The following is a 23,208-nucleotide window of genomic DNA, read 5'->3' on the forward strand; positions in this document are numbered from 1 at the left end:
TGGGAAGGGAAGAGACTTTAGATCTATACCTATACATTTGACGTGTGTGTGTGTGTGGGGGGGCAGACTATATACAGTAAGACAGGTACCAAACCACTAATGTCACATGTACTGTGCAGCTTTGGGAATTACATTCTTCAAGCTGAGCTTCAACCATTTGCTCTGGGGGCCAAATTCAACCCTAAATCAGACTCCCTGTCATCAAGTCCATGCTGACTCATAGCGACCAAGGAGCCCTGGTGGTCTGGTGGTTACACCTTGGGCTGCTCACTGCAAGGTCAGCAGTTCGAAACCACCAGCCACTCCCTGGGAGAAAGGCAGGACTTTCTACTCCCCTAAAGAGTTACAGTCTCGGAAACTCAGAGGCAGTTCTACCCTGTCTTGTAGGGAAGCTACGAGTCGGGTTCCAAATTCTTCCCCTCTATTAAGAGGGCCCCTGAGAGTCTCATGTAACCTTTTGAGTTGCTGTTTCCAGTGCGATGACAGATAGGTTAGTTAGTTAGAGAACACAAGACAGACATTACTTTTGAAGCTAACTTGTGGTTTGGCTTAAAGATGGCTTCTGAGGACAATGTTGGCTGAAGGTTCAGATCGGAAGCTTACAAAGCGATCCTTTTGGAGAATGATCCAGCCTCAGTGGCTCCAGAAAGTCTGGATTCCACAGGAATATGAAATCCTCTCTTCCACTCCTCCCCCCACCTTTGATCATCAAGAGTCCCAACCGCTCACCGCCCTGGGGGCGCTCATCTGGGTCTTTGCCTCTCACCTGCAGGACTGTTACATCCTGGACCAGGGGGGCCTGAAGATCTTTGTGTGGAAGGGGAAGAAGGCCAATGCCGAGGAGAGGAAGGGAGCCATGAGTCAGGCCCTGGTATGAGTGGGGCTCTAGGAGGAGGGAGAGCAAGGGGAGGTGCTCAGACACCTTCAGGGAGAAGGACATTGGGGTTCAGAATGGGCAGAGCACCAGGGGGAGACTCTGGGCAAGGGGTGAGGTCTATTCGGTGGCCATCTGGCTAGGGGAAGTGGTTGTTCCTACAGCCCAGGGCCCGCCTCAGGAGGGGAGCCCTCCTCCTCTGGATTCAGACCTGCACCAGGGAAAGGAGAACTGGAGACTGGTCTTTGTTTTAGCGCCTGGAGGCTGGTCTGGTCTGGTCTGGTCCAAATTTGGGATCATTGCCTGGGCTGCAGTCAGTAACCCTAACTGCTTAGGCTCAGTGTTGATTGATGGTTGGGGTTAGCACTGGGGTTGGAGGCAGAGGGTCAAGACAAGAGTTGAGGCAAGGCTATATTTGGACTTGGAGTTGGGGGTCTTCGTTGGGATTAGGTTCGGCTCCAATTTGGACTTGGGGCCAGCATTAGGTCTGCCCTTGAGTTTGCTTTGGGCTAGGGAAGCCTGGCCGGCTTTGGCTGTCATAGGGGTGGGGTCTCGGGATGAGCTACAGCTCCCAGCTACCCCCTTTTCGATCCAGAACTTCATCAAGGCCAAGCAGTACCCGCCGAGCACGCAGGTGGAGGTGCAGAACGATGGGGCCGAGTCGGCCGTCTTCCAGCAGCTCTTCCAGAAGTGGACGGTGCCCAACCGGACCTCGGGCCTGGGGAAAACCCACACTGTGGGCTCCGTGGGTGAGGGCCGGGGCGAGCGGGAGGGGCACCAGGAGCAGGGCAAGGGAGCTCCCTGACCCTGTCCTACCCATCCCTTCCCTTCCCAAGAAGACTTTACCAGGCCCTAGTGGGGACACAAGGGGACATTGGTCAACTCCAAAACAGGACCAAAGACCAACTCGCTGCCCTCAGCTTGATGCCGAGACACGGCAACCCCATAGGACAGGGTAGAACTGGCCCTGGGAGGTCCTGAGACTGGAACTCCTTATGGGAGGAGAAAGCCTCCTCTTTCTCCCGGGAGTGGCTGGTGGGCTTGAACTGCTGGCTGTGTGGTTAGAAGCCCTATTCGTAGCCATGACAGCATCTGCGAACACTCAAGGGATTCTTGAAAGCGAGCCCGCCGGCTGGGAGCTGCTGTCTTTCACAAGGACTGGGCTTGGCCCCAGTCAGCAAGCTCAGCACCAGGTCACTGGGGGCGGAGTACAGGATGGTGTCTCAGCCCTGGCCCCACGTGCAGGGGTTGGGGGGTGGGGGGTGCTCCCTGTTGAGCTGGGCTTCCTAGGGGTCTGCCCCCCCCCTACTCCAGGCACGCTTAAAACATGCAGTCCAGGAGCCATGGTTCTCTGTCCAGAGTGCTGCCTCTCTAACTCTGTGGCCTTGGGCCAGCTACTGACTCGCTCCAGCCCCACTTTCCTCTTCGGGAGAATGGGTGTCAGAATGACAGCCACCCTCGGGGCTGTTACGAGGACTTGGGGGCCAGATAGGCCAAGCCACCTGCCAGGCCTCAGCTGGTGACGGGGCTATCGTGACTCCCACCACCCCAGCCAAGGTGGAACAGGTGAAATTTGACGCCGCCTCCATGCACATCCAGCCTCAGGTGGCAGCCCAGCAGAAGATGGTGGACGACGGGAGTGGGGAGGTGCAGGTATGGCGAGGGGAACAGGGCCCAGTGGGGTGGGGCACGGGTGAGGGAGCCTGTCCTCCACTTCACACGGGGGGCCTGCCGTGGTGTCCAGATGTGGCGCATTGAAGACCTGGAGCTGGTGCCGGTGGAATCCAAGTGGCTAGGACACTTCTACGGGGGCGACTGCTACCTGCTGCTCTACACCTACCTCATCGGAGAGAAGCAGCACTACCTGCTCTACATCTGGCAGGTCAGGCCCCGCCCACCCACCATGCCTCTGCTAAGTGCCCTTACCCCTGAGTTGATTATCTCTGGTGCTGGGGAGCGTACCCCCTCAAGAGGCAGCCTGTTCTCAGGGCTCCGCCGGCTGTGAGAGCTGACCCCGAGCGCTGCTCCTCTTGGCTTCTTTGAGTCTCCTGTCCACTCCCATCACACACACACACCTCACCCCCATGTTCCCTTTGCCCTGCCTTGTGGTATGAGCACCCTGTCCAGAGAGAAGGTTGGGGAGGGGACTGGGCGCAGCACTTGGGTGCTGCTTGGGCGGGGGGTGGGGGGGTGCTTCCCCAGGGAAGGCACCATGAGGTTTGGGGTCAGGGCTGGGCTGAGATGGGAGGGATTGGGTTGGGGCTGGGTAGACAACTGAGGTCAGAGTCCGTCCGTCCAGCTGAGTTGGAGGCCAGGTCAGAAATGCAGGCAGCTGCTGTTGAGGCCAGGGGTGGGTGCTGACCCTGTCCCCCTCTCTTCCCCTGCCCCCTCTTTACCCACCAGGGCAGACAAGCTAGCCAGGATGAAATCGCCGCCTCAGCCTATCAGGCCGTCATCCTGGACCAGCAGTACAATGACGAGCCAGTGCAGATCCGGGTCCCCATGGGCAAGGAGCCCCCCCACCTTATGTCCATCTTCAAGGGACGCATGGTGGTCTATCAGGTAGAGCAGCTGACCTGACGGAGGTGCTGACTGGCAGGATCCACAGACGTGTGTGTGTGTGTGTGTGTGATGGCGGGGAGGGGGCAAGTCTGTGAAGGACTGGAGCTCGGTCTGCATCCGTGGGGGTGAGGGTGTGGGAGGGGTCCGGGGAAGGGGAACCGACTGCTGGAGACCCCCCTCCCATGAGTGGGACTGAGAATAGAAACCACCAAGCAGTCACTTCACGTGCTGCACGTACATCTGCTACGTGCCAAGCACCGCCCACCTTCCACCTAGCCAACTCCTGAAGTTACCTGGCTGGGTTTGCATGAGCGCACACACCCCTCCAAAGGGCCCTGGGGAGCCCCAGCAGACGGAGACAGCACGCGAGCCGCACAGACTCCATAACCTGCGTACTGAGCATTCACCCTGGTGCCGCCGTCCAGTGCGTGTTGGGCTGCTGACCATAAGGGTGGCAGTTCAAACCCACCAGCCGCTCTGCGGGAGAAAGAGGAGGCTGTCTGCTGCTAGATTTACAATCTCGTGGGTGAAGGGAGACAGCAGACGGTGTAAGATGAAAATAATAATTTGTAATTTATCAAAGGGTCACGAGGGTGGGAGGTGGAAAGGAGCTGGTACCAAGGGCTCAATAGAAAGAAAAAGTTTTGAAAATGATGATGGCAATATATGTACAAATAAGCTTGGTACAATTGATGTATAAATTGTTATAAGAGCTGTAAGAGCCCCCAATAAAATGACATATATATATATATATAGACATACATACATATACAAAAAGATGTATAGTTTCAGAGCCCTAGATAGGTGCTCTAAGAGTCGGGGCCTGGCTTGGTTGGCTTTTACTAAATACACAGCCCTTTGTCAAAGAAGCCCCACACTCACTGCCATCGGGTCAGTTCTGAGTCCTCAGCGACCTGGTAGGACAGGGCAGAACTGCCCTGTGGGTGTCTGGGACTGAAACCGTTTACAGGAGGAGAAAGCCTCCACTTTTTCCCAGGAGTGGCTGCTGGTTTTAACCTTGCGGGAAGCAGCTCCATGCATGACCACTTCCCTGCTAGGACACCCCAGCCCTTTGCAGAACCCCTGGGGGGAGAGCAGGCTGGTCCTTCCCTCCTCTTGGTGGAAAAGGAGAGGCTGTGTCTGAGCGGTGACCTCTCCCGGTGTGCGGCAGAGGGGGGGGTGAAGAGCCACCAGGAGAAGCTGAGTCCAAAGGGGAGTGTGAGTGCACTGATTAGGACCAGGCGGGGGATTCATGGGGAAGGGGCATCCCAGGGGAGCCAGAGGAGCCAGTGGGGTCGGGCTGCAGCAGGGACAGAGGTCGGGGAGAAGCCTCACCTGATGGGAAGTCCAGAGAGACAGTTTGCACCTTCCTCCCCTGGGGCCTGGGAATGCTGGGTGCAGGCACGAGCCCACAGGGACTCATGGTGCCCCCCACCCCCACTGCCTCCCAGGAGGCTTCAGCGGCTGCGTGTTTTCCCCAGGTAGATCGCCCAGCTTTTCCTCTGACACTTGCGGGTGGACTTGAACCTCCGGTGTTTCCGTCCGTGGCCAAGGGCGGGCTCTTCTTCTGTGCGGAGCCACAGAATGTGTTAGGGCAGCTGTTCTCCACCTGTGGGCCGAGACCCCTTTGGGGGTCAAACGACCCTTTCACAGGGGCCGCCCGATTCATCACAGTAGCAAAATGACAGCGATGAAGTAGCAACGAAAATCATTCTATGGCTGGGGGTCCCCATCACACGAGGAGCTGTCTGACAGGGCCGCAGCATGAGGAAGGTATAGAACTGCTGGGCTGGAGCGCAGTCAGCCATCCTTGTCGAAGCCAGAAACCGTGTTTGTGAAAGATCGGCTTGTGCCATCGATGGCGAAGAGGCCAGGGGCCAGCAGCCTCACTCCAACCCCACTCCGACCCCTCTTCCTCTCTGAGCGCCCCATCATGCGACCCCTCTCTCCGGCAGGGAGGCACTTCTCGCGCTAACAGCTCGGAGCCCACGCCCTCCACACAGCTGTTCCAGGTGCGGGGCACCAGCGACGCCAACACCAAGGCCTTTGAGGTCCCGCCTCGGGCCAACTCCCTCAACTCCAACGACGTCTTCGTTCTTAGGACCCCGTCCTGCTGTTACCTGTGGTGCGGGAAGGTGTGTGCCGGCCCAGAGACCCCCATCTCCAAGGGGCCCTGGGTCCCCCAGCCTCCGAGGAGAGCCCGGTTAGGTTGACCTGGGTTCCGCTTGCTCTTTTCCCAGCTGCCTCTGGGCCTGGGTCTCTGCCGCCTCTCCAGCTCTGGGCCTGGGTCTTCCCACCTCTAGCCAGGCCTTGGCGTCCTTTGCCTCTGCGTCTGAGGTCTGAGCCTGCCGCTGTCTGCCTGTGTCTGGCTCACTCTCTCAGTGCCTCTGTGACGAGGACCCTCAGCCTCTTGGGGGGCATGTTCTGGGCTCTTGTCTCTGCCACTCTTAGGAACATCAAGGGCAGCGGGGAGAGTGGCCCCACTTTAGCTGTGTGTGGGGTCTGACCCACGAGCATTCTGGGGAAGGGTGGGGGCCGGAGGTGGCACGTGCCTCCGGCAGCCCACCTGCCACTCTCCTCCTTCCAGGGCTGTAGCGGGGATGAGCGGGAGATGGCCAAGATGGTGGCCGACACCATCTGCCGGACGGAGAAGCAAGTGGTGGTAGAAGGACAAGAGCCGGCCACCTTCTGGATGGCGCTGGGTGGGAAGGCCCCCTATGCCAACACCAAAAGGTAACCGGTGCCTCTGGCCCACCTCCCAAGGCTGCTGCTGCTGCTGGTGGTGGTGGTGGGTTTATGTCTCCCCTGACCCCTCCATGCCTGTGGTCCAGAGCCTGGGGCAGGCATGGGCTGGGACGCTGAAGGCTGAAAGATGAATTGGGGCACATCACCATCAGTGGTCATCAGGGCTTGTCTGAGGTCTGGGTGGGGTGGTATCTTCCCTTGGCAAAGGGCATGTGCAGACATAGGAGGCAGCTCAGGGAGAGGGCTAGGTAGAGGTCTGCCCTCCCAGGAGGAGGTGACAGAGGACCCCAGCCCTTGACACCGGCCCCAGGTTCTGGGCATCACCAGGTAAAAACCTCTTGTTCTCTCTCCAGCTCCAGAGCACGAGAGCCTTGGCAGTGCCAGCAGCAGGAGGAATGGAGGGGAAACCCAGAGAGCCTCCTTACAGGGCTATAGGCGAGGTCCTAGAATACAACACTGCCATAGAGCCGATGCCAACTCATAGTGGTCCCACAGGACAGGATAGAGCTGCCCCTATGAGTTTGAGACAAACTCTTTACGGGAACAGGAGTCCTGTCTCTCTTCCTTGGAGTGGCTGGTGGTTTTGAACTACTGACCTTGTGGATTGGGGCCATCTGACAAGAGAGGGTCTTGCCAAGAGTTGGGTTTCTTCCTGCTTCGGTGCCCCTGCGTCTCCCACCCCACCCCTGACCCCCACCCCCACCAACTTGACTTGGCTCTCTGTCCATCGCTCAGGCTGCAGGATGAAACCCTGGTCATCACCCCCCGGCTCTTTGAGTGCTCCAATCAGACCGGGCGCTTCCTGGCCACCGAGATCCCCGACTTCAACCAGGACGACTTGGAGGAGGATGACGTGTTTCTGCTGGATGTCTGGGACCAGGTCGGCTCAGGGCCTGGGCCCCTGGAGTCAGGAAGAGGAGGGTCAATGTTGTCTCGGCTCCCAGTGCATTCTCCCTGGGAATAGTCCTAGGAAGAGCAGGAACCCCAGAAGGGAGAAGCAGCAGATGGGGCATGTGCCCAGAGACTCAGGAAGGGGTCTGGGGTGTCTTCTCCCCTTTATTTCAGGGGCCAGCAGCAGTGTGTGGGGAGGAACTGGACTCCCGAGGGCTGGGGAGTCACAGACTTGCAGACTCTGTGCCCATTCTCCTCACTCATTTCCCAGATGCCATGGGCAAGGCCCAGGGCGACCTGGAGGGGACGGTGGGAGGCCTTGAGGTGGCACCTATGGGGCTGAGCCCCGAGCAAGGATCGTTCCTGTGCCCCAGGTCTTCTTCTGGATCGGGAGGCACGCCAGGGAGGACGAGAAGGTGGCAGCGGCGGCCTCGGTGCAGGAGTACCTCAAGACCCACCCTAGTGGCCGCGACCCGGAGACGCCCATCGTTGTGGTGAAGCAGGGGCACGAGCCACCCACCTTCACAGGCTGGTTCCTGGCCTGGGACCCCTTCAAGTGGGATGTGAGTGAGCCTGGCTTTCTCTCCTCTCCTTTCCACGGCTTCTTCCTGGCACCCCCCGGGGGCAGCGCTGACTGCCACAAGCCTTCCTGCTCCCTGGGGACGGGGCCTGCTTACCTGGAGGGACTTGGGTAGCGTCAACAGCTAAATGAACTTGGCGTCTACCAGCACGGTTGGTGGTGTGACGTGACGCCACCTGGAAGCTCCTTAGGAGACCCAACCCATTGCCACGGGGTCGACTGGGACTCCTAGCCACCCTCTAGGACAGGGTGCAACCATCCCTGTGCGTCTCTGAGACAGGGACTGTTTATGGGAGCAGAGAGCCTCATCTTGCTCCTGAGGAGTGGCTGGTGGTTTTGAACTGCTGGACCTTGCGGCCAGCAACCCACATTGTAGTTAGGACTCTACTCCCCACCGAATCACCCACTGAAAAGCGAAGGGGGCACAGGTCTCAATGGCAACCGCTGAGCGGAGTCAGAACAGCATGGAAGGCCAGGCTGCAGTGCGAGCATTGTGCCCCCTGGTGAGGGGGAGGGCAGAATTCTGTTGGAAACCTGGGCCCTGATGGAGAGCCTTTGGTTCTGCACTGCACAGAGCAGGAGCTGCTGGGGAGCCCAGGGAAGGGCACACTGGCCATTTGCATTACAGTGAGCCCTGCAAGTGCAGTGGTTATGTATTGGGCTGCTGACGACAGGGTCGGGAGTTCAAACCCACCCTTTACTCCTGGGGAGAAAGACTTGGCTTTCTACTCCCATAAATAGTTCCAACCTCAGAAACTCACACGGGCAGTTCTACCCTGTGCTGGAGGGTTGCCATGACTCGGCATCGACTTGGCGGCGGTGAGTCTGGCTTTGAGGAAGCATGTCATTCCCTCAACTGCCCTGGCTGCCTTCTCCGGGGTCAGGAGCCACGTGTGGGCAGTGCCTGCCACACTGGGCAGCACCTGTGTAGGACATGTCGCTCCTCGGAGAACGTCCTATTGGCACCTCGTTCCGGAGAAAAGGAAGCAAGTCACTTCTGAAGGAAAGACGAGTGCTTTCCTGACCCCAAAAGCCTAAGCAAAATGGCTCACCCGTGGGGTCCTTGCCCACGGACACCGGACAGAGGGCACTGGACAGCCAGGGGTGCTTGCTTAAAGGACCTGAGAGCAGCCAAGCCCAGGGGGGGCCCTCACGGTGGAGCAGCAGAGGTTTCCGATGGGAGGGCCAAAGCCCACAGTGAAGCAAGGCCAGGCGGGGCTTTCTGCTCCTCTACACGGATTGATGCCGGAGAGCCCGGGAGGTTAAGTGGTGACCTGCCGGGCTTCTGGCCCCAAGGTCTGCGGTTCAAATCCTGGGAGAAAAGATCGGTGACATCCGGTAAAGATTAAAAACTCAAACCCATGGACAGGGAGTCAATTCTGCTGCATAGCAGACCCGAAGGTCTTCAGGACTGAGTAGAGCTGTCCCTGTGGGTTTCCGAGGCTATAAATCGGTGCAGGAGCAAGAAGCCTCAACTTTCCCCTGCTGACCTTGTGGTTGGTTAGCAGCCCCGGCGAAGCCCACTGTACCCCGCAGGGCTCCTTTGCAAAGAGTACAGCCTGGGAAACCGGGACAGCCTGCTCTGCGACAGACAGCTGTGATGACTCCTCAACATGATGCCGGTCAGGCCTCGGGAGCAGGGGGGCCTCGGGCGGAATTGCGAAATTTTAATTTTTTTTAATTCAGCGATTTAAGAGTCTAGTCCTGAGCCTGCATTCAAACAAATCCTAAGGCTGCAAATGTAGGAGCCGGGAGCGTCTCATGTCTGCATCTGGGCCCCAAGTCACACCCCAGAGCCTTCTCTCCCCCCTCGTCCGCAGCCTCATTCATTCATTCTGCATGAATAAGCGATGTGTCAGGCTCAGGTCCTGGCACTGGGGAAATGAAGATGGGGCCCCTCAGGGAGACATGATGCCTTCCACCCCCTTCACACCTCTGCAACAGGGTCCCCCTGGCCCCAAGGCAGTCCCCCAGTTCTCCCAGGCCCTGAGGGCCCCGAGAGCCCACACAGCATGGGCAGGTTTGTAGACTCCATGCAGCTGTGGGCACAGATGCCTGAGCGTGTCAGGCTGGGTGGGAACAGTCAGATTCCATGCCCGCCATCTAACCTCCTTTCAGGGGAACCCCCCACCCCAAGCCCCAGCTGGGGATGTGTCCCCTGCTCACCATGAGGCCCGGCGTCAGTCTCCTCCCCACCCCTGAAGGAAAACGGCCTCGTGCCCACTCTGCGTTGTCTCACCTGTCACTTTGACTTTTTTTGTAGAACGCCAAATCCTACGAGGAACTGAAGGGGGAACTTGGAGACCCGAGAGACTGGGGCAAGCTCACTGCTGTGAGTAAGGGGAGAGGGAGGGTTGGTCCGCCTTCTCCCTTAACACCTTCTTGAATCAGCGCCAGGTGGCTGGCCCTCTGGTGGCCAGCTGGTGGTCAGGGAGTTCCAGAGACAAGCCACTCTCCACACTTGCCCTGCGTGCGGTATGCAAGCTCTTCTTGCTGTTTGTACGGCCTCCAACTGCTATGTCCACTCTGCTCCCTCGTGAAAGGGCTCAGATTCTCTCTTTCAGAAAGATTCCTCCAAAAACACACACACACGGACCAGACTGGGTGATTGGGGGAGGGCGGGAAGCTTATTAACACTCAGATGCTGAGGCCTGCTCCCAGATTCCAGTTGGTAGCATTGAGTTGGGACCTAGGAACCTGCTCCTTTTTTTTAACCAAGGACCCAGATCATTGGATGCGCTCAGTCCACGGGCAACACGCTGAAAAATAATGCTCTCTCTGCACAAGCTCCTTCCAGGTGGGGGTATCAGCAGCATGGTCCATTTTTCAATTAGTCGACGACTGTGCATTGAGTCTGTGGACCTCTGGCTTCCTTGAATCTGGGAATACAAAAACCCCAAAACCTTGCTTTCAAGAGTTCCTGGCTCACAGGGGGAGCAAGACAGGGCAAATGATGCGGAAAAATGCCCAGGACAGGAGACTAACCTCAGCAGCCGACTGGTGCCACCAGCAGCTGACACACAGGGCGCCTCTCCCCATCCCTAGGCCAAGCGTTGACCCTGAGCAGTAGCTGACTCACTGAAGGTTGGAAGGTGCCCACAGGGCAAGGCTGAGGAACGGTCAGGAGCCCTGGAAAGGGCTAAGCCCTGGTGCCCTGGTTAAGCAGAGTGAAGGCTGCAGCCTGAGCCTCCAGCCCCTCTGTGGGAGAAAAGACCTGGTGATCGGCCTCTGTAAAGATGACAGCCCAGGGACCCCATGGGACAGGTCTGCCCCACCCCGTTGTTCTTCTCGGTCTCTGAGTCAGACTTGGCTTGAAGGTACACATCATGGCAGGGGAACCTGCAGGTGCTGGTTGCAGAGCAGGGTATCGTGGGAGAGGGTCACACATGGGCCCGGTCGATCTTGAATACTTTGGGAACCTTTGCAGGAGGGAGGTTATTGAACACAATAGCCAGCTCACACCCATTGGCTTCGACTGGTTACCGCCCACTGCGTTCTGAGCTGGTGGGTCTGGTCCGTGTGTGTTCTTGGAGGAGTATGTGTGTGGGAGTGAGCGAGCGGTGGGGGCAATCAAGATCCTGGAACCAGTGCTCCAAAGCTTGCTGCAGAGGGAGGGAGTGATGGAGTAGCCCAAGTACCCGAGCTGTCCACTTCCTCCCTAGGAGATCACCAGCCCCGAGCCGGACGTGTTCAACGCCAACAGCAGCCTTGATTCTGGGCCCCTCCCCATCTTCCCCCTGGAGCAGCTGGTGAACAAGCCGGCGGAAGAGCTCCCCGAGGGGGTGAACCCCAGCAGAAAGGAGGTAGGTCAGACCTTCCAGGGGGGACAATAAGATACATCAATCAACCAAACTCACAGCCAGTGGGTCGATGTGGACTCATAGCGACTTGATAAGACGGGGAAGACCTGCACCCGTGGGGCTCTGAGACCGCAATTGCCGGGAGTAGAAGGCCTCATCTTTCTCCTGCAGAGCGGCTGGAGGTGTCAAACTGCTAACCCTGCGATTGCAGCACAATGTAGGATAACCACTGCAGCATTACGGAGCCCTGATAGAGATGGGGCTTGTTTATTTGGGAATGGTCCAGTTGCCCCCTTCAACTATTGTGCCCCCGCAGATTTGGAGGTGCTGGGGATGTCCTGGGAACAATACAGGTGGGTCCCCCTTATCACCGGCCATAGGTTTCCATCCCACACGGGGAGGGGCATCAAAGACACCTCCATATAAGAGCCTTGAGGGTCAGGAAAAGCCACAGAGGTGAGTGTAGGTGTTTCGGTCAGAGAGATTTAGGTCTGAAAGGTGAACAGGAATTTTTCAAACAAAGGGGGCAACAAAAAAAAATAAAATAAAAAGGGCAGGGGTGGGTTATTCCTGGAGAAGATACTACTGTGTCTGGCGCCCAGAGGCAGAGACTAGCAAGGTGCATGGCCAGATGGCAAGGTGGCCAGAGTGGCTGCCGACTGTGGGCCGGGCAAAGGTAGCTAGCTGCCAAGGAAAGTAGGACCCTGAACCGGCGAGGGCCTTCTTGGCCATGTGAGGAGTTGAATTCTCCCTCCTGAAAGTGGAGGGAGACCGTGAGGGTGTGAAGCAGGGGACTGATAGATGTGCATCATCTTGAAAAGATCATTGTTAGCTCCTCTTGAAGATGGGATGGTGGCTGGCCAGGCCGACACAGAAGGCCAGCTAGCAGAGCAGTGCTGCCGGGAGCCAAGGAAGGTGGAGAGAAGATGGTGACTTAGGGAAATACGGAGGTGCTCAAGTCAACAACCCTCGAGGGTAACTGGACCAAGGGTGTGTCAGAGAGTGGAACTAGGAGACACTTTTCTGAGATACAAAACCCTGAACACAACCCATTGCCGTTGGGACAACTAAGTGGTGCAGTGGTTTGCAGTCAACTGCTCTCTAACCTCGAGGCTGGCAGTTTGAACTCACCCAGCACTGCTGCGGCACTGAGGCCTGGCCATCTGCTTCCCAAAGGTCACAGCCCTGAACACCTTCCGAAGTTCTCCTTGGCACACATGGGTGTGAACGCAGAGGGGACAGTCATGTCTTTTGTGATAGCTGTGTGGTACACTACATGTTCAGTGGACAGTTAGACTTGAGTCTTCGAGGAGTTTGGTCTCCAGAGACGTGTAATGCATCGATCACAGAGCCCAGCCCAAACTGCCCTGTACCAGGGAGAATGCTGTGGGGCACATCCTCTCACCTGCCAAGAAGAGCAGGGGGAATCAGTGTCCTCCTGCAGCATTGAATGGATTGCAGTCTGGGTGACAAGCACCCTCTGTTACACAGAACCCGTAACCAAGCTCATTGTCATTGAGTTGATGACAACTCATAGCGACTTTCTATAGGGTTTACAAGGCTATGCATCTTTATGGGAGCAGACAGCCTCATTTTTCTTCTTTGGAGCAGTTGGTGGCTTTGAACAGTTGACCTCGTGGTTAATAGCCCAATGCCTAACCTTACACAGCACCACTACGGTTTGTTGGTACAAAGAACCAAACCAAAGCCAAACACACTATTCAGACTCATAGCAACCCTTTAGGACCGGACAGAACTTTGCCCGTGGGTTTCTGAGACTGAAACTTTTTATGGGAGTAGAAAGCCTTATCTTTCTCCTGAGGAGTGACTGGTGGCTTCAAACTGCTGGCCTTGCGGTTAGCAGCCCAACTTGTAACCACTACACCACCAGGGCTCCTTGGTACATAGAAAGTACACCAGCAATGCAAGTTATTATTCTTATTGTCTGGTCCACAATGGAAAAAAAACAACCCAACAACTGATACCTAAAGAGGCAAGCAAGTGACTTGCCATTGTAACATTAACTTTCACTGTCAATTCCAACTTATAATGATCCTATAGCTCAGGGTGGAACTGCCCCTGTGACTTTCTGAGACTAACTCTACAGGGAGTAGAAAGCCTCATCTTTCTCCAATGGAGTGACTGGTGGTTTCAAACTGCTGACCTCGTGGGTAGCAGTCTATCTCATAACCACTGTACCGCCAGGGCTCCAGGGCTAGCTGGCTGCAAAGCCAGGTCTGTCTTCTGAGTCCACTTGTCTCCCACAGCCAAAAGAACATTTCTAAAGGGCAGGTGGCCAGGGTCCTTGAGCCAGATGGGTTAATTGAGCGGCACACACAGACCCCACCATGCCTAAAAAGCAGTCTTTAGCCCTGTTCTTTTCACAACACCATCATAAAAATCCAGTGTTTGAAATGACTGTGGTGGAAATACTCACCTTGGCCTGTGTGTTTCACTGAGTGAAAGTCATCAAGCACATTGGCTTGCCAGTGGAGCTCACTCTGGCCCACGGGGTGTGGGGCCTGTCTGCCGGAGGTAATTGATTGAATAAGCCACAGGAGGCGGATGTAGCCCTGGGTGTGGTGGGTAATCAGCTGTTGAAGGATACAAGTCCACTGGGATGGGCAGTCCCCGCTATCTAGCCCAAGGGGTCAGGGTCCAGCAGAGAGTAGACCGAGGACTCAGCCTGGTTGGATGAGAGAGGAAGGACCGCGTGGGCCTCTGCAGACTGAGGGACTGGTGGATACTTCTAAAAGCAGCCCTGCCCTCTTCCACTGGGGTCCAAACCACCAATTTAATCCCTAATAAGGGCTGCCCTGCCCTGCCTGGGGGACTAGGAAGGGCTCTCCTCAACCTGGAAGAAAATCCCAGGGGCAGGCCGCCAGTGTATTGACAGTTTAGAGAACGAGGCCGTCAGAACCACCTGAGCTTGAGCAATCAACAGGTGTTTACCATACAGCTGCTCCATTCTGGACTCTCTCCCCCCAGCAAGCCAGTCCACAGATAAACCTCAGCAGGTTGTAACTTTGTAAGTTACAAAGCTACAACTACCATTCTGGTGAACTGTTCATCAGTTACAAGCCTGATAACCTGCTGGGCAGGTCCCAGGGGGAAAGGGGAGAGGCCACCCTTTATCACAGTGCTGCTGAAACCGCCCGAGGGAAGGGAGAGTCCATGCAGGGCAGTTGGGGGATTTGGAATGGGAGAACCTTGAACTTTGGCTTCATCACTTGACAATGTGTATCAAGTGTGCCTCTGTAAATGCTTCAGCAGCACGCAGGTTAAAATTCTGCTGGTTTTGCTTCCCAGAGAGGGTCAAGCCTCACTGGCCGTGTCACTAGTCTCAATTTGGTCCAAAGCAAGGTTGGGTCCAGAAGGGAGTCACTCCTGCTCATCATGGGCTCTTGCGAGGATCCTGTGGTCGCAGCAAGCAAGTTTTACATGTCCAGCCTCGATCGGCGACTCCTGGACCCACCTGCCTCCTCTCTGGGCTACGCTTCTTCATGGCAGGCTGCTTGGTTGTTGAGTAGACACATAAATGATACTGGGTCTTCAAGGTCCTTTCCTAGGTGATGTTTTTCATCCTTACAAAAGCTTGTTTTAGGCGCCACTGAGTCAGTTCTGCCCCATAGTGACTCTACGCACCATCAAACAAGACCTTGCCTGCTCCTGCACCATCCTCCCAATGGCTCGTGCGCTTTATCCCACGGTTGCCGCCTCTGTGTTACTCCATCTTGTCACGGGCCTTCCTCTTTCCCGCCGCTTTCGTCTCTCTCCAGGGACTGGTCTCTCCTGATAATACGTCCAAAGTATTTAAGACCATGTCTTGCCATCTTTGCCTGTAAGCACCTCTCTGGTCATACTTCTTCCAAGACAGATCAGCTAGTGCTCTTAGCAGCCCACGGCATTTTCATTACATTTCTACACCACCACGATTCAAAGGCATCGATTCTTCCTCAGTCATTGTCCAGCACACACGTGCGTATGTGAAAGGCTTGGGTTCAGGTGGACCTTAGTTCTCAAAGTAGCATCCTTGTTTTTCCGTACTCGAACGAGGTCTTGTGCAGCAGGTTTACCCAATGTAATGTGTTTTGATCTCAACTGTTCCCATGAGCATTGATTGTGGATCCAAGACAAACTCCTTGACAAATTCAAACTCTTCCCCATTTATCATGATGTTACCTACTGGTACAATTGTGAGGATTTTGGTCTGATTTACATTTGAATCGCAATCTATACTGAAGGCGGCAATCCTTGATTTTCATCAGCACGTGCTTCAAGCCCTCACTTTCTGTAAGGTGTGTCATCTGCATCACGCAGGTTGTTATTAAGCCTTTCTCCCATCCTGCCGTACTCTTCTTTTAACCGTTTCTCTGATTTGTTCAGCATGCAGCTTGAGTCAAGTATGGCGAGAGGATAAAAGCTTATAAAGAAGCAAACAGGCCTTTCAGACACTCCTCCCACTTTATATTGGAAAAACTAAGAAAGACCTTGAAAGGGAAGCAACTTCTTAAACAGAGTTAGGCAGATGTCTTATTTCAGGGAGACTGTGAACAAAATAACAGGTCAAGCTACCTTGACACTGTCCGTGTATGTTCCACTTTTGGAACCCCCAAATGCTGCCCTTACCTTCCATGACTTGACCTTGCCTGCTCTCTTTTGCTCTTCATTCAACTGTAGTTAGTCTCGGATACACCTAAGACAAAGGGACCCTTGGGGGGTCAAACGACCCTTTTACAGGGGTTGCCCGATTCATAACAGTAGCAAAATTCGTTATGAAGCAACAAAAATAATTTTATGGTTGGGGGTGATCACAAGAGGAACTGTATTAAAGGGTTGTGGCATTAGGAAGGTTGAGAACCACTGCCCAAAGAGCACTTCTACCCTGTCCTATGGGGTCGGTCAGAATCGACAAGAAGGCAGTAAGTTTGGTTTGGTTTTTAAGTCACACCTGTACAACCCACTGGGTAGTCAACATGAGTTTGCTTGGCAGCTGACAGAAAGGCTGGAGACTTGGGCAGAGGCACCTTGGAAGAAAGGTCTGACAACCTGTGATAAACCACCACTGGAAACTCCATGGAGAACTTGACTCTGATACCGCCGAGGTCACCAATGAGTCAGAACTGACTCAATGGCAAAGGGTTCATATGACTCAGCAGAACAAACCCTGGGAGAGAATGTGACCCTTACCCTCTGTTTCTAGGCGCACCTGTCCCCTGAGGATTTCGCAGAGGCCTTGGGGATGACTCCCGCTGCCTTCTTGGCCCTGCCTCGGTGGAAGCAACAAAACCTCAAGAAGGAAAAAGGCCTCTTTTGAAAAGCAAGAGGAGCTGCAGCTGCAAAGCACTAGCCGACCCTGCTTACGGCTTCACTGTCCATCCCGGGGCCAGTAGGGCCTGTGTGTGAGCCACTCTTGGCCCCTGGAAGGACTGTGATCCCCTGCCAGCACTCCAGGTAGCTGGGGCCCTTGTCCCAGAGGGCATCACTTTACCCTCCTTCCTCTCCAGCTCCTGCTTCTTAGAAGGGCAACCAAGCACTTGACAGCACAGCAGGGTGTGGTGGTGGTCTATCAGGGCAGGTGGGCTGAGGTGTGGTGTTTGGTATCTTTCTCAGAGCACTGCTACTTCCTCCTCACATGCCCTCACACCTTCCACTGGTCCCAACAGCAGGAGCTCTGGCCCTGCCTCAGTTTGCCCTCCTTCTATGTCCTCTGGGGTGTAACCGTGCTGGCCGGGAGTAGGGTCAGAAGGCCAACAGATCTCCCAGCTCCAACAAATGTCTGCCAAATTGTGCCCTTTTCTGAAATAATACTCCAACCACCAGGTTAATAAAGGCTTTAATTTCACACACAAAACTAATGCATAATTTAAAAAGAAAAACAAAACAAAACAAAAAAACCGTAAAGGATACAGAGGAATAGTTCTGCTAAAACACAGATAAAGTGCTGCTCCGTAGAAAACAGACTCAATCAAAAGTCACTCCGAGCAAAGAAAAACCACTGCACATACGTGGTCCAGGCTGCTAGCCCAGCTGGTACCAGCTCAATTAGGCAAAATGCAGAAACCCACTTTGCCTTCCCCTCCTTAAGTATAAACCAACACTGCCCAGGCCAGAGGAGCTGCCTACAATCCTAATGAGCCCCCTATGCTCCTGAAATAGACCATCTGTGGGGAGGCGGCATTCTTCTGGTCTCTGGCACCCAGCCCTCTGACAAACTTGGGTCTGATCCAGTTTGCCACCATCCACTCTACGCTTAGGCCATTGGAGGTACCTACACTTTGAGCCTGTGTGGTGCAGAGACCAATATGAGGAAAATCAACTGCTCATGCTCACCTTCACACGGCATACCTGTTCTCAGACACATGTCACACGTGGCAAGGAACCAATTCCCCAATTGTGTAGAAACAGGACCCGAGGCAGCCAAGCACGCCATAAGGGCGATGGCTGTGGAGAGACCGCGGACGCTTGTCACAAGGCTCTCACGGCCCCAGACGCTATGTTTCCCAGTACAACAGACGACTCTCTAGATGTTACCAGACCTAGCCCTAGGGGAGGTAAAACTTGGAAGTACTGCCGTGGAAAGGTGCTGGCAGGCAAAACCTGTCGAGTTTTGGCCACACTTTTGAGAGGACATTACTCAGGGGGAGGAAAAGGGTGGATTCGATTCCATAGGAAATTCTTTAATCTTTTGTGAGTATTTTCTAAACCATCTCCTGACATAAGCACATACAGGCTTCATTTGGACTCGGAAAGCTAGTTGTGTCTTCCTGATTGGACATTAAAAAGCACACAAAAAGGCCAATGAAACCAAATAGGGACGAACAATGCCTTGGTACCAACAGCATCCACGGAAGTCACCAGAGGGCAGTGGACATTTAAGGCACTGCTACTTCTGCTTTTAATATAACCTGTCAGTAAATCTTACATGAGCTTATATACCACCTCATCTCCCTCTGACCCTCAACCTTTTGTTTGGGGCACTATCAAGAACCCGTAACTGAGGTGTGTCCAGGTAGGCTTCACTGCAATTCTTCTGTAGCTGTACACGTGTAAGCTAGCTGCACTGATATAGTTACACAATGCTAATGAATGCAATATGGAAGAATACATGCATTTGTGAACTATCTTGCTGAGGTCTTAAAACTTAGGTCTTAGAAAGGAAAGCGCTGCCTTGGTATCTGCCTTTTGGGAGGATGTGTATTATGCTGCACACTTCGTAAAACATAACGACGTTTACATTCATTGGGACTGAAATGAACAGAACAGACCTTGGCAAGCAAAGAAATAGCTTTTAGAACCCAAATATAAACACAGCAGAACAACTCATGGACTGGCTTCTACTTCTATCCTGCTGAGGCCACATGGACATGAGACCGCTCTTCATGAAGTCTTCTCTTCTTGAAGGCTGAAATCAAAGACATGGCTCCTGAAGTCGCAGCAGCAGCCAGCACATCCAAGAGGCCCATAATACTGGGTGAAATAACCCTAACTTTTCTTTGCATTCGGTCCCATTTTTAAGGATTTCAGTTGGAGCAAAGGTTCTGTAGAACCAAGAGCTGTCCAGTTTCCAGTCACTTAAACACAGCCACACAGTCAGGTTTCCACAGGGAAGGTTAGTTCCCGCGCAGACTGCTGGGCACTCAAGCACAATACTCCTTCCTGGACCCAACAGGCCAACTGTCCCAGACCCAGATTCTGGGCAAACTCTCGCTGCAAGAGAAATGTATCTTCTCCCCAGCACAGATGGACTCTCCAGGTATTAAGCAATAAGCTGTCACTGAGCTGGGATGACCAGTGCACGCTGTAGTGCGTTGCGAGGTGGGAAGGGCGAGTGACAAGGCAAGACAGAACACCAGGTTTCCCAGCCAAGAGCACTTCCGGCAATGCATACTACATGCAAATGGCAGTAGCAACTCCACTGACAACTGTTAAGAGGCAACTCAGGCCTATGGCAGGTTTCTATTCTGGATCACGTCTCATCACCCCGTGATTTCCAAGTGTCCCTTAATGCTCTTGAATGTGGACACGAGAGAAATACACAACTGAAGACGCTGCTCACCATTTCACACATTCATGGGGCAGGTAGTTCTTTTCATGGAAAAATCGCAACAAAAAAAAGGGTTGCTGGTCGGAATAAAATAAAAATTTGGAAGCTAGTTTTTAAAAGAGATCCCCTTCTGTTCTGAAGGTATCCTACAGCTCCTCCCATCGTGCCAACTGGGAATGTCTGAGAGCCGTGTGTGGAAAGAGGCAAAGCACTTGGTTTAGCAAAAAAAAAAAAAAGGTGGGGGGAATCACACACCACTCATGGTTGCTCAATATTAAGATGGGGGTTACTGTATCAGAACGGATGCAAGTTCTAGCCAGACTGGCGCCTTCAGGAAGTCTGCCAGAAAAGGTGTTGCCCCCTCTGTAATGATGGGCTCTAAAGTGCTCCCTCCCCTTGAAAAGCTGGTGTGGTTTTGTTCTTGCCTCAGAATTGAAGAGTAAGCTCCCTCTTTCAGAATGAGGAAAACATAAGAGCAGCAAACAATGAAGTTTCTAATATGCTGCACTTAACTCTGAGAGAGCCAACTAATAACTGGAGTCCACAAGATTATCTTGTGGGCAGAATCTCACCCTCAAACTCATTCTTCATATGGTTCATAAGCTGCTTAACCACGCTGGTCTTGTCAGCTGACCGTTCTTTATGCTGCACCTTCACTTAGTCTCAACTCAAAAGCACCTAGAAAGTCAGATTAATATATTATGCACCTTTGTTATTTGTTAGTTCTTGGGATAATCTAAACCAGTCACTTTTTAATTTCCACCCTACTTCAAGGGCAAAGCCTGTTAGCAAGCAGTTGGATGCTCGAGCTTAATCCTGTAGCTCAGGTAGCTCATGCCCCATGCGCGATAGGGCTCCCGGGTCCAAGCGTTCGCTTTCCCATGAGAACACTCTTCTTAATTTCTCTGTTTGAGGCCAGAGACACCAGCTGTCCAAGAACACCTGCTGGGGTCTTCTGGCGGGGCCAGGATAACAGCAGTCTCCCTGCCCGCCCCAATGTTTTCATTCTGAGCTGTTATGGAAGGGAGGAAACTTATCGAACAGATTCTATCTTCACTACTGGAATACTACAGATGATAAACACACTGTGTGAAGGAATCTCTTGACCATAACGCAGAGTGTGCAATGAACACCAGACACGGGACCAGCACCAACAATCCATTTTTGGGGACTGTGTGTAAACAGGCAAAGGCATTACAGAGCCACGAAATGATTAAAAGACAAAACAAAGCAACCAAGTAAAAAACCAGTATTAGCTCCTCCAGTCAGGTGACAGAAATTCCTTCCCTGTGAGGAGGCACACTGTCAGCAGTGGAACATGGAGAGCTCGCTATCCAGTGAATTTTACTAAGAAACAACACACGAAAGGGCAGATTTGAGTGAAACTATGCAAGGAACAAGAAAGCTAGAAGCCGCCTGGGGATGTGTGGCTCTTCCCACACTTCTCCAGTGGACAGGCTCTCTTGCACCTTCATCTCCTCTCCAAACTGCTGTTGGATGACTCACCCTAGCTTGTTTAGACTCCATCCATTCTGTATATATATATATATATATATGTGTGTGTGTGTGAATGTATGTACACATACATATTTACAACATATTTTCTAAGTGCCATTCTTGTAGGAGAAAAAAAAAGATAATCAGCTACAGATGTGTGACCAAGGTTCCCATAAAATAGTCAGCATGGAGCATTCAGCATAATTGCAATTTTCATCTTGTGTTTTGGCCCTGAGCTGTGTGTTGCTCCTGCATAAGCAGAGTTCCAGGTTTTCTGGGGGCAGAGAGAGGCGAGGAGGGAGGCCGGGCAGGAGGGGCCACAGCACACACTTCCGCCCCCAGCGATGACAGCTGGCCCTCATGAGGCTTGCTGAGCAGGTTTTCCTGCTTCTGCAGGAAGTGGCTGAGAGTTCTTTTCCGTTTCCAGCAGCTCGTCAAAGATCTCCCTTGAAGTAAAGCAAACATCAAACAAGAAAATTAGGGGAGTAAAACCATAAAGATGACAGGAGAAAGAGTAACAGAAGCAGATTCTGGGGAAGCCTGCAAAATTCTCTCTGTATCTGGACGGCAGCCAGTGAGTTTGCCCCAAGTACAGTGGAGGGAAATGTTGCTTGGTCCTGCCTCATCTCTATGATTGATGGTGAGGTGGAAGGTTGGGATCTATAGCGTTTTCTTTTCACTCGCTGTCAGGAGAAAACTGCCAGGGCTTTCTTCCTACTGTCTTAGTCTGGAAGATCCGCTAAAACCTGCTGAGGCATAATAACAACAGGAGAGTCTCCATTGCCAGGTGGGTGGTAGTTGTACATTAAATGTCCTGGCAGATAATCAAAACTGAAGGCTCCTGCAGAGGGCACTGAACCTGCTTTTCTGGCATGAAGGTGAGAAATCTACCACCAAATTGACTTCCTGAGGTGCCTGCATCCCACATGTGAAGCTCGTCATTCCATCAACAACCTTAATCTGGGTTCTGATTTTTTGAAAGCCGGGGATGTGGAGGTGACATTGCAATTTAATAAAAATGCTACATAGTCCCCTACCATGGAGACAGGATTTTCTATACATTGATATAACAGGAGGGCAGGACAGTCTTACGCTCCATTTCTAGATGCTACTGTGTGAGGGGTAATTAATGCTAAGTGAGGAGAGAAAATATTCCAGACATAGAAGCAATTATTCAGAGACAAGCCCTAAGTAAAGAGAACAAGAAATTGCCAACCAATCAAGGGATAGGAACATTTTATCCTCCTCAAAGGTTGAAGAAAGAGTTGGGGTGATTTTTAGCCTATGGCTTTGGTGCCGGCCAGGTGTCTTACTTGTGCATATAAAAGAAGATGTAACCACTCCGATCTCGATCACTCTGCACGGAAGTTTCTTGGACTTTGGCCACCTCCAAGTCATTGTAAGTAAACCACGCTTGCTTCTTAATGTCATACACATCACTAATGTAATGACCTGAAAGGCAGAAAATTCTACAAATGAGGGTTCTTTTTGTTGTTAATATTCTGAAATTTTCTTTGGGTATAGGAAGAGAAGCAACCACCCTGCCCACTCTACTACCGCCCCCCCCCCCCATGCCATCTAAAAAACATGAAGAAACAAACAAACAAAAAAACCCACATACTAAGAACTACATGTAGAAAATTCTACACTGGGACAATTAATTTGCTAAAGATAACTTGTTCAGGGATGTTTAGGTTATTGATAAGTAAAGATATTAATATAGTTAACACCTTTTAATATTCACATTAAACAGAGATAAGATTTTAAAGTTTTGTGTTTTTTTGTAGATTTAACTTGCAGCTTGAAAAACTTGACATAAACTGCTTAAGAAGGGACCATGTGCTGGCCACTCAGAAAACTCACTGCCACTGAGTCAGTGCCCACTCAGTGACCCTACTGTCCCTGGGGGCTTCCGCGAGTGTAACTCTCTACGAGAGTAGAAAGTCCCATCTTCTCCCAGGAGCGGCTGATGGTTTCGAGCTGCTGATCTTGTGGTTAGGAGCCCAACTCATAACCACCATGCCACTAAGGCTGGCCAGCGGGGTCATTTTTAAACTGCTGAAATCCTGACGTCCCTTTACCTGAAGACGAAGTGCTGCCGATGTGACTGACAACACTGATGAGCCGGTAGGAATGAGGAAGGTTTCCTGTCTGGAAAACAGAAGGAGGTATCATTTTTATTGGTGTAAAGCAAATCGCTAAATTTAACTTT

General features: G+C 53.0%; 2 protein-coding genes across 3 annotated transcripts in view; one reads left to right on the forward strand and one right to left on the reverse strand.

Moving 5' to 3' along the window:
- VIL1 (villin 1) overlaps positions 1–17,297 on the forward strand; it is a 26,619-nt gene extending 9,322 nt beyond the window's left edge. Inside the window, exons 7-18 of the mRNA XM_045296904.1 lie at positions 773–871; positions 1,470–1,623; positions 2,427–2,527; positions 2,619–2,756; positions 3,278–3,436; positions 5,392–5,571; positions 6,024–6,169; positions 6,917–7,061; positions 7,447–7,635; positions 9,916–9,984; positions 11,315–11,455; positions 16,656–17,297. Of these exons, the coding sequence (XP_045152839.1) occupies positions 773–871; positions 1,470–1,623; positions 2,427–2,527; positions 2,619–2,756; positions 3,278–3,436; positions 5,392–5,571; positions 6,024–6,169; positions 6,917–7,061; positions 7,447–7,635; positions 9,916–9,984; positions 11,315–11,455; positions 16,656–16,769 (1,635 nt within the window). The 3' untranslated portion in view covers positions 16,770–17,297. The remainder of the gene's footprint in view (positions 1–772; positions 872–1,469; positions 1,624–2,426; positions 2,528–2,618; positions 2,757–3,277; positions 3,437–5,391; positions 5,572–6,023; positions 6,170–6,916; positions 7,062–7,446; positions 7,636–9,915; positions 9,985–11,314; positions 11,456–16,655) is intronic.
- Positions 17,298–20,642: 3,345 nt separating this feature from the next.
- The window catches only part of USP37 (ubiquitin specific peptidase 37), an 86,576-nt gene continuing 84,010 nt past the window's right edge, over positions 20,643–23,208 (reverse strand). For both annotated transcript variants that reach the window (XM_045294764.1, XM_045294760.1), the window contains 3 exons: positions 23,078–23,147; positions 22,310–22,448; positions 20,643–21,442 (listed from right to left, as the gene is read on the reverse strand). In XM_045294764.1, the coding sequence (XP_045150699.1) occupies positions 21,355–21,442; positions 22,310–22,448; positions 23,078–23,147 (297 nt within the window). In that variant the 3' untranslated portion in view covers positions 20,643–21,354. The remainder of the gene's footprint in view (positions 21,443–22,309; positions 22,449–23,077; positions 23,148–23,208) is intronic.

The sequence above is a fragment of the Echinops telfairi genome, unplaced genomic scaffold (assembly GCF_000313985.2).
Source record: "Echinops telfairi isolate 266 unplaced genomic scaffold, ASM31398v2 ScPeMD7_3;HRSCAF=10, whole genome shotgun sequence".
In the NCBI taxonomy this organism is placed as follows: domain Eukaryota; kingdom Metazoa; phylum Chordata; class Mammalia; order Afrosoricida; family Tenrecidae; genus Echinops; species Echinops telfairi.